The sequence below is a fragment of the Heterodontus francisci genome, chromosome 36, assembly GCF_036365525.1.
Source record: "Heterodontus francisci isolate sHetFra1 chromosome 36, sHetFra1.hap1, whole genome shotgun sequence".
NCBI lineage: Eukaryota > Metazoa > Chordata > Chondrichthyes > Heterodontiformes > Heterodontidae > Heterodontus > Heterodontus francisci.
Genome location: NC_090406.1, coordinates 40,310,922 through 40,324,633, shown reverse-complemented (window position 1 = coordinate 40,324,633; position 13,712 = coordinate 40,310,922). Strand labels below are relative to the sequence as shown.

The following is a 13,712-nucleotide window of genomic DNA, read 5'->3' as shown; positions in this document are numbered from 1 at the left end:
TTGGCACTTTTTAAAAAATCAAGTGATTTCAAGCAGGCAATGAGTTAGAACTCTTTATAGCTGCTTGGGGTAATTTTCAGTATCAATGACCAATTCTGTTGGGCTCAGTATAACACTTAATGTTCTCAAATGCAGTTAAGTGGCTAGTTAGTGCCTAATTTATATCACTCCTCATTTCCCTCTCTCGCTGATGTGCTCTCTCCAACTTCTCTGTTGCCGGTGTGGATTTCTGCTGGATTCTGGCATCATAGGGGGCAGGCCACCTACTGCTACCTGGTCCAAATGTGCATGCTGGGATATTCAACCATGGCAGGCTATCATAATTACGCTCAAGTCTGTCCTCACTCCACGTCAACAAACGTACCCTTTGTAGCATGAATGAGTGGACAGTGATCGGGGCCAACTGACCAATTTTTCTCCCTTTACCAGGAGTACCAAGTCCAATTACAATATTCCTACTGATAGGCTGGTTGACATCAGATGATCTAGAGACCAGGAACCAAACCTGGCTCTTTCTTGAGCTGTTCTGTTCCACACCTGGCAGGGCACATGGCAATTGAGCCAGAAGGGAGAACACATTTCATGTGTCTAGCAGAGATTGCCGATTAATTTTCTCATATCAATAGCTCTTATCCCTTTCCATAATTTACAGCAGCCCGTCTCCAGCAATATAAGAACCAGAGCTATGAACATTAGTGAGGCTTGTGAAAGAAAGATTCAATAGTGCAACATCATGTCTCTTTGAAATAACTTGGATTACTCTGAAATACAGTGACTGCTGTTTTGCAGTCATTTAGCACACAGTAAGATCCCACAAACAGCTGCGAGATGAATAACCATCTTGATCTGTGGGTGGTGCTTGAAAACGGGATGCTGCCTGAAGCTCTGTTTTTTTTCCCCAAACAGTGCCATTGGATCTTTAATGTCCTGAATACTGGTTTAGCATTGCACCTCTGACAGTGCAACAGTTCCTCAGTACCAACTATGTTCCTACATCTTGGATTGGGCCTCAAACCCACAGCCCTCTTAACTGCTACCAAATTGAACCAAGCTGACATGATCAAATAAAGATGAGACTGCAAACTTCACACCCCAAAGCTGTGGATATTTTCAAGAATGAAAAACACCAGAATTAGCAACATTTTTAAACCAAGATGGATGAGTCACGCTCCAAATGAGTGAGGGTTAACAGCTTACCCTAGATTTTGTTTGATTACTTTAATGCTGGTGGTAACCTGTTTATAACAAATGGGCTGCTTCTGGTTTTAAAACCCCACTGAGTGGAAAATCCAACCCTTCATGAATACCCCTGTAAAACCCCTTTAAATCCCGACTCTCGGGTTAATATCTTATAAAATCCTGTGTGAAACGTCATCGAAGTCCAAGTCCACCTGTAAAACTCCTCTAAATTTGAGCACTTGGACTAGTACTCTGTAAAACCCCACTAAATCCAGGCCCTTGGAAATCCAATGTTTTAAATATAAAATGAACCTTTGTTCATCATAGTAAATAATTCTGTGTGTCCCTTTTAAGAACATTAGAATGTTAAAAATAGGAGCAGGAGTAGGCCATTCAACCCTTTGAGCCTGCTCCGCCATTCAATGAGATCATGCTGATCTTCCACTTCAACAGAACAATTAGCTTATAATTTTTGCTCACAATAACATCACTGAGGTAGGTCAAACAGGAATCTTCCCCATCCTCAACTCTAGTTAAGTGTTGTCAATGCTCAATACGAGTAATATATTGATTCTGCACTATTGTTTTAATGCAAGCTACTCACAGCGATAAAAAATGAAATACTTCCATTTATGTAGCACTTTGTCATGTTGAAGTTCTAAAGCTTGCATCACACAAGGTATTACTTTTACACTGCAGTGGCTTTGTATTCCAGGCAATCATGGCAACCATCTTGCACTAGCAAAGGCCTCCAAGCAGCAATGAAATGAACTTTGCAAAGTGGTGCAAAAATCAATGAATTATTAATGAAATTGCAATTGTTGTGACTACTGATTTGGAATTTGTGACCGTTTTACTTGAGAAACCCAGTAATAGAAGGTATAATCTTCGTCAGCTCAGATGCTCAGATAATGACTTCCCTTTGAAGATCAACTTTGTCTGGTTTTACTATGTATTCCTGTTTTGTAAGACTTTATTTTGGTTTTGACAGGCATGCCTGGACTGATAAGTCTACCTGTTAAGAGTCTGAGGATCAATGAGATAATAGACCAGCTGGCATTAGATAATAGACATGACATATTGACACTATACACATCTTTTTCTATGGATTTATACAATTGATGTGAATGTCAACAATGAAACTATGCCTTTCAGGAGATGTGCTCTGATTATTTACTGAAGGGAGCAAGCAGAGCAAGGGAGCTTCTGAAAAAATGTATAGTACATTTAAGAGGAGAGTTCCCGGGAGGAGATAAATTCTGCATAAAAGGCATGGTTACTTGCAGTTCTCCGAGTTGAAAGTTGAAAAGAGCGAAGAGGTCAAGTCACAATGTGGCTTTGTTGCATGAGGTCGGTCAAATGGTCAGTATGTACCACAGTGGAACAAGACACACTTTCCTATTCCTTTCAAGATCCTTAACAATGTGGAACTCCCACCTACAGACATTCAAAACTCAAGCTTGGCACCGTCTAGTTACCATTTACCTCGTCTCCTCCCCTACTCTTCTCAACCTTCTTGGGTCCTGTCCCACTACCTAGATTTTTTTAAATTAAAAGTGAACTGGGGTATTAGTGGGGAGCACTTAAGTTCTCTTTTATGTATCTCTTGTGTCTCCTGTTCCAGCTTAAAACCCATTGCTTCATCACTACAGCTTTACTAAAGCACTTTTCTTACATTTTTGACACATGACAAAGCTTCTTATTTGATGAGGTCTTTCGCTCATGTCCTACATCTCTCCAGTGCAGTCTCGTCTTTATTTTACCAACACTACAGTCTATTCTTCTTATGTAAAGTCACAATTAAATTACCTGATAATTAAAAATTTGTTTGCACTAATTTCTCTTTTTACTTATTATTCCATAGAATTTATAGCACAGAAACAGGACATTCAGCCGGTCAGGTCCATGCTGAGGTTTAACCTCCACACGAGCCTCCACCCAACGTTAGTTCATCTAACTCGATCAACATATCCTTCTATTCCTTTCTCCCTCATGTACCTATCTAGCTTCCCCTTAAATAGATCTATGCTATTCACCTCAACCACTCTATGTGGTAATAAGTTCCACATTCCAACCACACTCTGAGCTTTGCTGAGTTATTTATGTTACTCAATTCAAATTATTGGATAATTCAAATTTTTCAGCACAAAGCATGGTGTTGAAGGATCAGGGGTAGATGGTACTGTTGTTAGTGCTCCTATTCTTTCCCATCTTCTCAGGCCCCTCAATTCCTGAATCAACTTGTTGTATTGCTGCCAGTATTCATTCATTCCCAGGACCTCAGGAACTCCTTACCTTCCTCTGTCTTTCTTTCCTTCAATATAAATGCTTTTAAAACCCAAGCTAGTGTCACCTAATCACTACGTCTCAACTAATGTTGCCACTACCCTGCCCTGACCTACTCTTTTCAACCTTGGTGGTACCTTTCACCTAGGTTTCTCAAGAATGCAGGAAATTGCACATGCGAGCAGTGGATAGTGTGTTGAATCAGTGTTCTTTCACCTCCAAGACCTGACCTTGAACTAGCCCAGAAGGAGTCACCAGTAGAGGGACTGAGCACCATAGTCAGGTGGGGCAGTGCCCTTTCACCTCAAGGAATAGGGGCAAGTCCAGATGTGATGGGTCACTAGAAGTGTCTTATCAAGGATGGGCAGTACGGTAGATCACAGCTGGGCTTTGAAACCAGTCTACATTTAGCAGATAACAGCTATTTTTATCCTGACGATTGCTAAGAGTCCTTAATCAATATGCTAACGAGATTCTCAAAACACAGAAACTGTCATTTGCCAGGTGTGGTAAAGACAGATTTCTCCTCCATGGTATAGAGTGAATTGCCTTGTCATCTGAAAAACCTCTCAGATTAGATTAAATTCAAGCACACAGCAGTAAAACACCTGAGGCAAAAATGGAATGTAATCACAGTCAGACCTTGCTTCAGATGGTTATCTCACAATGATTATTTTTAATGCAGCATATTATCTGTAAATTGGTTATTCTTAATACCTGTTACTTCCCTCAACAGTGCTTGCTGTAAACAGGCCAAAAGGCCTAGTCACAGTATCAGTATTGGCAAGCTACAATGAGGTTTGTAAGAGTGCATGTGTGTTTTAAAGAAAAATCTCTTGCTTTTATAGCACCTTTCACAACCTCCGGCTGTCCCAAAGCACTTTACAAACAATAAAGTCATTCTGAAGTATAGTCACTATAATGTAGGAAACAAAGCAGCCAAGGACTAGATAATCGTTTTATATGTTAGTTGAGGAATAAATATTGTCCAAGACACTGGGAGTACTCACCTGCTCATCTTTGAACAGTGCTGTTCACTTGAGGGGGCAGATGGGGACTCAGGAGTTCCACCACTGAGCCAAGATTGACACATCTAACCTTTGATGCCTCGGTGGTTGTGCTATTTCGAGTGGGGGGTGTGTGTGGTGGTGGGGGGGGGTGGGGGGGGGGGGGAGGGGTGTGCTTGTGGGGGTGTCCGTTAAACCAGGCCCCTCATACCATCAAGCTTAGCAATTCCTGTCAGCCAGCTTCCCTGATATCATCAACATACATTGCTTAAACACAATTTTTTAAAAAATTACAAAAGCAAATCAGTTTTAAAATTTCCAACTCTTACGGTAGCAATAGTGTTACATTTGCTGAGTCAGGTAGAGAGAGCTCTTTATGTAATACCTGACCTGGAAGTGCTCTATCTGACACAGGTTGAAATGGGCCATTTCCCTGCACAGTTATTCATCCTTTACCTTAATGTGGTGCAAGGACATTTCAAAACACACTCACTGCACATTCCCCAACCATTCACACATACTTTAATATCAGTAACCATTCCACACCCTATCTCTTTAAAGGTGCTCAACCCCTTGCCCAACAGCCAAAACACTAGGATTTAGATACTCACCCTCGCATCTGTGACCTTGAACTCGCGAAGGATGTATTGTGGCATGTTGTACTCTGCCATTGGGTCCACGACAAAGTACTGATACCTGGCGGACCGCTCGGCCGGCCAGTACTGGTGACATTTCTCCTGTTAAATGCACAACAGATCCACACATCAGTGGCAGTGTTTACAAAAACATGGTGCTTTCAGTTGCTTCTTAATTTTTCACGAAAGCGCCCTTTATATCATAAGCTATTGGTACCTGATGGGCAGGTATCTGGCAGCCAGTGGCATTACCAAAGTTTAAAAAAAAAAATTCTTAGGATATGAGTGGTGCTGGTAAGGCGGGTATTTATTGTCTACCCCCAGTTGCTCTCGAGAAGATGGTAGTGAGCTCCCTTCTGGAACAGCAGCAGTCCATGAGTGCTCCTGTAGTGCTGTTGGACAGGGAGTTGCAGGATTTTGACCCAGAGATGAAGAAGAAAGAGTGATATAGTTCCAAGTAAGGATGGTGTGTGGCTTGGAGGGGAACTTGAAGGTGGTGGTGTTCCCATGCATCTGCTGTCCTTGTCCTTCTAGGTGGTGGAGGTCGTAGGTTTGGAAGTAACCTTGCCAGATTGTCTAAGTACCCAGTTTAAGTCATCCTGCATGCCAGCCTTGGTTAACCACTGGCTGGCATTCAGCCCAAAATAAAAAGCAGCTTGAGTGAAACAGGTTTGCTTTTGGAAGTACTGCAATACAAGATGGAAAAGATTTCTTGAAAACCCTGACTGTTACAAATCACCTCCTGACTAAAATCAGCCCCAATGTTGGCACTCGGATCTGAGTGAAGTGTCATGATGGACATGTTGAACCTGACCTTTCAAACTTGGGTTTTGTCTAGACAGTCCATATTATGCTATAGATAAAACCACAGGGTGAAATACTAATTTCACTGACATGGTAGCAGACAGAACAATTTCAGATGTTAAATTCAAACTATCACACAAGATCCCGGATTCAGTTCCAGTCTGTGCTAAGTTGGATGATCTCAGAACTGCCCTGGTTCAGAGACAATAAAATCAGGCAAGGCTCCGATCCAGCAACTCCCGTTGGAAGCACATCAACATCATCCAGGACAGGATCAGGTTTAGCTGCGATGCACCCAATAGTTAAATAGCCTGTCGTCACTGTCTTGGTTCATATTTAAATAACAGTCACTTGATTGAGGTACTGGAGGTTACCAGCAACTGTGAGGTGCCAACGTCTGAGAGAGGAGGGGAAAGAAACTGAATGTATTTTTTTTGGAAGAAATAAGCAATCCAAACTGGCTAGTATTGGACCTGATTATATTTGACATCAGACAACAGCCCAAAGACCTTGATCATGTAATCACCCCTTTGCCTCCATGTATCCGATTATCATTCCCTACACACATTTCCTCACAAATACAGCTCTTATTAAAGTCTTATTATCTCTGTAAGATAGAGCTTCTGACTCAGACTCCTCACCATTTTTTAAATGAAAGATCTAAAGCATATACGTAGATAGAAAGATAGATAGAGAGGTATCTCAATATTGCTAAGTAGACAGATAGATAGTTACAGTTAGAAATAGACTGAGATACATAGATAAGACGTAAAGATAGATAAGACTAATTGAGATATGTGTAGGTAAATAGAGATAAAGTAGATAAGTGGATAGTTAAAGGGAAAGGAGAGCTAAATTCTAAAATTGTAGGGACATAATAGATCACTAACATGGAAGGAGAGTAACAACTCCTGAGAAAAGAACGAAAGGTGAGGAACATGGATTCTAATGATAAAATATCTCCTTGTTGTCACTCAGACATTTTGGTAGAAGCTAATTATTTAAGAGCTTCCTTGAGACACAAATTATACAAAAATAAACGGGGAGGTCACCTAATCTCATTTCTCAGTGAAATCCCATTGAGCACTGATATCCTTGAGTCCAGAGACTTGTTGTTGGAGATATACGGAATAAGCTGGTCAGTCAGCAGTCTCCAATCTTTCCATTTAAACAAACAAACTTTGGTTATCCAGTTGACATCCTTGAAATTTCTAGATAGCTCACTCAGTAAACATGCTCAAAATGTGTTGCGATGTCATTTGACATCTTTCAGGACTCTGACGTTTGTGGGAAACAGTGCATTTTGTCCTCAGGGTTAAGTGCCTCACCTCAAATTCCTACATTACCCTCACCCCCCTCAAACTTGGCATAGTCATGGTTATTTCAAAGATTTGTGCTCCAAGGAGAGCTGTTCTTTCAGAGCTGACTAACTCAGCTGACAAAACCAATCACAAAGACTGACAGCTTCCAGTGTGCACAAGGAAGATTTAAACACAAATCTGAAAATATACGTAGTGATGTGGGTAGAGCTAGAGTCAGGGGACGTGCCTGCATGTGTAAATTCTTCACTGATCTGACAAAACACCTCTAGCAGCAGCAGCAGGTACGTACTGTAAGGCAACACTCACAAAAAAGTCACATCTATCAAGAGGGAATGAAAATCAACAGTTTAAAACCTGCAGCTGATGCTGAAGTAAAGTCTGAGAGGAAACAGCCCTGTTAACCAGCAGCCAATGTTTGATTGATGAATCTGAAGCTGTGAGCCCATTCAGATACCCATGTCCAAATCTTCAGAGGCCCATTATTGGATTCAAAGAGGTAGATTATGACATCGGAATTGCTAAATGCTCCAGCAGCAGACTGTGAGGTGGGCCGGTGGAGGCATTAACAAGCCCCCTTCTGCATAGATTTTCATTTCAAGATGATGAAAATTTAAACTCCTACTCATCCCTCTCCCACAGTCTTTCATGAATTCCTGTCCACTCCCAATTTTCTCCTCTCCTTTATTGAAGGCACCAACACAGAACATGGTTGCCAAGTTGCATATAACTTGCTCAACTGGCCAATCTTCATTAATGAGCACAGATAATGAACACTACAGGCTGTTTGCCCCAACCATGTACTTGACATCTCTGTACAGGCACATTCCTGTAATTGTTGTTGAACAGTAGACTGATTTTGTGAGGGGCACAAAGATCTAGCGAATGATCCCACTATCACCTATGTGATGTGAAAACTAAGCAGAGATTACAAATCAAACCTACTACCTTCCTGGGCTGTGTGGTTTAGGCCCACACTAGGCAGCCTCTTTATCTGGAGGTGTTGTGGGTATTAGTTGATCACTGCTATTGTGGATGGAACGTAGGAACATAGGAAACAGGAGCAGGAGTACACCATTCGGCCATCAATCCTGTTTTGCCATTCAAACAGATCATGGCTAACCATCTACCTTTATGCCATTTTTCCCCACTATCCCCATATCCCTTGATATCATGGTTGGGGTGAATGGCCTGTAGTGCTCATTAAAGAAGATTGGCCAGTTGAGCAAGTTATATGCAACTTGGCAACCATGGTCTGAGTTGGTGCCTTCAATAAAGGAGAGGAGAAAATTGGGATATCATCTCTCGATTTCTGTCTTGAATATGCTCAATGATTGAGCTTCCACAGCCCTCTGGGGTCGAAAATTTCAAAGATTCACCACCCTCTGGGTAAAGAAATTTCTCCTCATCTCAGTCTTAAATGGCCTGCCCCTTCTTCTGAGACTGTCTCCCCCAGTTCTAGATTCACCAGACAGAGGAATCTACATTCTACCCACATCTACCTTGTCATGCCCTGTAAGAATTTTGTAAGTTTCAGTGAGATCACCTTTCATTCTGCCAAACTCTAGAGGGCTGAAGGAAATGCTAGGTGATTTCTCTTTCCTACAGCCTGAACCAGTTCCTTAGACATCATGTATCATAGGAACAGGCTTAACACACTCACCATTCTATCCCATCACTGAGCTACAGGGAGGACATAGAAAGGCAATAATACACTTCTGCATCAATCTTTAAGTTAATTATAACAAAACATCGAGGTCAAATGGGCTGAAGGGCTGTCTACACCTAAAATGTGGGATTGTGAAGAAGAGACATGTGGGGCTGGATTTTCTTTATGGAGGCAGGAAACAGGAACAGGATCTGGTTTTGGATCTGAAACATGCCTCCTCTGGAAAGCTGATTCAGATTGCAATTTTCAAGTGGGAAAGCCACTTTGGGATGGACATGGGTTTCCTGTCCACTTAGAGCCAGTGGGGTTGAAAGTGGCCGTGGGTCAGATCAAGTGGGGGCTCATGTAGACTCCCCATGGCAGCCCTCACTGACGCTGCGGGTTGTGTTGAGGGAGAGATCTGCCTTCCACTGTACCGGAGGGAAGAGAGTTGTCACAGGGGAGCTGGAGGCCTGGTACTAGGGATAGAGCAGAACCTCGCTTCATTGATGCCCACCTGGACTAATGCTGGAGGCCATGAGGGAGAGGTGGGAGGTTCTCTTTCTGGTGGGCCACCTGGTCGTGCAGCAGAGGCACCTCTCTGTTTAGTGTTATTCCCCTCCGCCCCCTCTTCCTGCTCCTTTCTTACTTCCTGCTCCTCCCATGACGAGCAGTCTCCTTCCAGGGCCTCAGTGGCTTCAAGGACCATATCTCTCTGGAGGGCCATATTATGGAGAGCATAGCAGACCATCACAATGAGAGGGAGCCTTGCAGGAGGGTATTGGAGGGTGCCACCCGGCCGATCCAGGCACCAGAACCGCATCTTCACAAACCTGACGGCCTGCTCAATGGTTGGCCTCCTGAGCAGATTGCACATTGGTTCTTCCTCCTCTGGGATCAGTAGCCATCTTTTCAAGGGATTTCCGTTATCCTCTTGGATCCATTCCTGCACTTTGGGGGATGGAGTGAAGGACCGAGGCAGCCTGGACTGGCGGAGGATGAAGGAGTTACGGCAGCTGCCAGGAAAGCGAGCACACACACGGTGGAAACTCTCCTGATGAAGGGTCACTGACCTGAAACATTAACTCTGCTTCTCTCGCCACAGATGCTGCCAGACCTGCTGAGTATTTCCAGCATTTCTTTTTATTATGGTGGAAACTCTTGTTGCAGTTGTGGATCCAGTTGAATGTGAAGGGAATGGAATCTCTTCCTGTTGATGGATATCACTAGCTGGTCACTGAGTGCCTTGATGGCCACATGGATGCAAGAGATGATGTCCTGAACTTGGGGAATCCAGTGATGGAGGCAAAACCCAATGCCCTCTGTGCCAGCACAGGCCCATCTGTGTCAAAGTGGGTGTAAACCCTACCCTTCTGAAAAGGGCATCTGTGACCTGCCCGATGGCCTAATGAACTGCTGACTGTGAGATGCCACCTAGGTCCACAGCTGATCCCTGGAATGACCTGGTTGCATAAAAGTGCAGGGTGACGGAGACCTCGACAGCTGCAGGTAGGGGACTGCCATGGGGGCCATGAAGCTTCAGGTCATTGTGGATTAGAGCACACAGGACCAGAGACCATCTGCCTGGGTAGGCACAGGTGCTCTGTCATTTGCTGATAGCTGACTCTTGGGACTGTGCACACGATATACTGGGTAGCGCCTTCGTCCCTTTGCAGCCCCTCGCTGTGCTTCTCTGGCCTCCTGTTGTCCAGGAGGTTGCATCTGCTGCTGCTCATCCTGGCTGCTCTGTTAAATGCTAAAGTAGCCTGTTCCCATCTGAACCCCCTCAGCTGGGCTTTGTATGTTCACCAGGCCTTCCCGTGCAAACCCCAAATGCCCCTGTGATGGCAGCAGGCTCACATCCCTCTCCTGTTTCCTGCTACTTACCAATGAGAAATTCAACTCTTCCAGTTGCAGAAATAGCTACATTGAGGCACAGCTGAAGCAGCTGAGCTTCATTTGCCACCTCTGCTTTATTTCAATCAGCCATTCCCTTGGCCATCTTGGCCCTCCACACTGTTCACATCTTCACAATTCTGTTATATTCCCCCCATGGCATCTTCCCCATTCCCAGCCTTCAAAAATTGTGAATTGATACTGACAGAACTATTAATGAGCTTAATGGCACTTAATTAGAGGTATATGTGCCCGAACCGTTCCCTCATTGCAGACGTCCCTTTAGAAATGGCTCTGTGTTTCCGAGGCGGCAGGTCCCAGTGCCGATCTCCTTGAAGGTGATCTTTAAATCATGCTCGCCTCTGTTCCTGCACTCAGCGGGCTTTAAAAATCAGGCTCATGATTTTTTTTTCAAACAAGTTGTAATTTTTTGGAGCTGAGGTTCTAATTTGTTAGTTAAACCACCACTGAGAGACTTAGATACAAACTGGTAAAAGGCAAATTCTGCACTGTTGTCAGGAAGCACTTCTTCACACTGGAGACATTCCGAAGGCAGCTGGATGCTGTGTTAGGGAAATGGTGGTTTTTTATGGAACAATGATTTAGATGGGCTGAATAGTATCACACCCACCCCCCACCACCACCACCCCACTGCCCCTTCTTCATACTTGAGGTTCCCTGTGACAAACACTATGCCCAGCTGAAATGGCACCCACTTGTTTCCAGACCTTTGCCAATGCTGCTGGCGTCAGCTACTAGGAGGTGCGAAGGAGCAGCCTGCAATCTCTCTGTCCTGTTCCTGAGGTAAAGCACTTTGCTTCTAGTTTAGTTTAGAGATACAGCACTGAAACAGGCCCTTCGGCCCACCGAGTCTGTGCCGACCATCAACCACCCATTTTATACTAATCCTACACTAATCCCATATTCGTACCACATCCCCACCTGTCCCTATACTTCCCTACCACCTACCTATACTAGTGGCAATTTATAATGGCCAATTTACCTACCAACCTGCAAGTCTTTTGGCTTGTGGGAGGAAACCGGAGCACCCGGAGAAAACCCACGCAGACACAGGGAGAACTTGCAAACTCCACACAGGCAGTACCCAGAATTGAACCCGGGTCGCTGGAGCTGTGAGGCTGCGGTGCTAACCACTGCGCCACTGTGCCACCCTTCTGATTGGCCTGGCGCCTTCCCACAGCTGCACAGCCGAGATTGAGAACTGAATGACTGCAGGATTGGAGCCGGCTATACAGCAATGCTGTGAGCTGCGGCTCCAATATCCTGCCTCTTTAAATGCGATAAAACAGAGAATGATCAATCAATTAGTCACAGAATACTGGAAGGACTCTCAAATATAGAACATAGCAAATCCTGCTCTCAGTTTCAGAGATACTTACACGTCCCATTTCTCGCAGTTTCGTGAGCATGACGACAATAGTGGAGTTGTTCTCCCATAACATTCGCCAGAAGTCCTCCGTAGTCTCTGCTAAAGGACCTTGTGTGGCTATATATGCCTTCTGTTGTCTGCAGGCAAAAAAATTACTTTGTATAAGAATCGGAGTTTTCTCAACAGTGAGCAGAGAAGTCACTGTACATGTAGATGATGGTAAAAGTAGGATATAAAGCATATGATCTGTAGGTGATGATTAAATGGATCGGGTAGGGAGCACATGTTCTGTCGAAGGAGGTAAAATGAGTGAGCTACAGTCCTTAATAGGGTAAAATGTAGATAGTTTGTGGAAGGAGGTTAAATGGGTCAGGTCAAGTCCATGATAGAGTAGAATGTAGATGATCTGTAGCCGGAGTTGGTTCCATCGGCTGAATATCATTTCTCAATCAATGCTTTCATATTTTCATATTTAAACCCCCAACCACCAACAAAGAGAGAGGGCAGTTTAATCTGCAATAGAGAAGGGGTGAAACTGCTGTCCTTTGCAGGCCCATAACTAAAATAATGAGATTGTCCTCGACATCTGTAGAGCGAAGACAGGTTAATGTATTAGTGTAATCCTCCATTACAGCTGCTGCTAGACTTTGCTGTGTGTCTCAATTGCCTTGTGCTTTTGTGTTAAGGTTTCCAGAAATTGCAGGTTTTTGTTTTAATTTGTTCTATGACTACCTGGTGGCTAACTGTGAAAAGATCAATTGTTCTTCCCCAAGACTTTTCAGTGATTAACTGTAAATTAGAATGTGGATGGATCAAGTTATTTGGCAACACACAGAAAGCTCTGGGGTAAGCTGGAGAATGCCCAGGTTATGCAGTCACACAATAACACTGCTCTGTACACTGCCGGGGGCACCATGTGAGTGCCCATGAGCTGCCAGCACAGCAGACACTTGTACTTGGTACAATGGTAATGTTTCTTCCACTGTTGATGCTTAGTTAGCTTCCAATTTAAAGAACAGGTGGCTAACTGCTAATTGGCTTGACCTGAAAATGGCTGCTTGTGTAATCATATTGATTTGTTTTACTCGCTCTGTTCACAACTCTACCAGAGGAAGGTAGTGGAGTGTTTCTGATAGATCAAATTAATTCCTTGTTTCTTCCTCCAGAGTTTTTTTTGGTGAATCTGTCAGTCCTGCTGCCCATGAATCATGTGCTATCTACAGTTAGGATAGCCAATCCTCCTGGATTGTCCAGCAGTCTCTCAGAATTTACGACTGCTTATGCAGATGACCCAGGAGAAAGTACTTTGTCTGCTTGTTGCACCTCCTTAGCTCAGTACTCTCAGTTCCTACCCCGCATTGTCCAACCTACCCGCCTTGGGCCCTGAGGTAGAGCTGGAGCCGGAGCTTTTCCCAGCGCAGTTGTTGCTGCCTTTTGTCTACGTGGCTGAGACATGGGCCCTACGTATGCTGCAGGATGCCTTCAAACCTAGCAGCATCTAAGGGCCTCCCCCAAGCGCCTGCTAACCTGACCAGAAATCCCACACAG

The 13,712-nt window shown here is 44.0% G+C and overlaps 1 protein-coding gene across 1 annotated transcript in view; it reads right to left on the bottom strand.

Annotated features, from left to right (window-relative positions):
* The window catches only part of LOC137351760 (receptor-type tyrosine-protein phosphatase delta-like), a 583,992-nt gene that overhangs the window by 29,395 nt on the left and 540,885 nt on the right, over positions 1 to 13,712 (bottom strand). Inside the window, exons 32-33 of the mRNA XM_068016566.1 lie at positions 12,175 to 12,301; positions 5,084 to 5,209 (exon numbers count right to left, since the gene is read on the bottom strand). Coding sequence (XP_067872667.1) covers positions 5,084 to 5,209; positions 12,175 to 12,301 — 253 coding nt within the window. The remainder of the gene's footprint in view (positions 1 to 5,083; positions 5,210 to 12,174; positions 12,302 to 13,712) is intronic.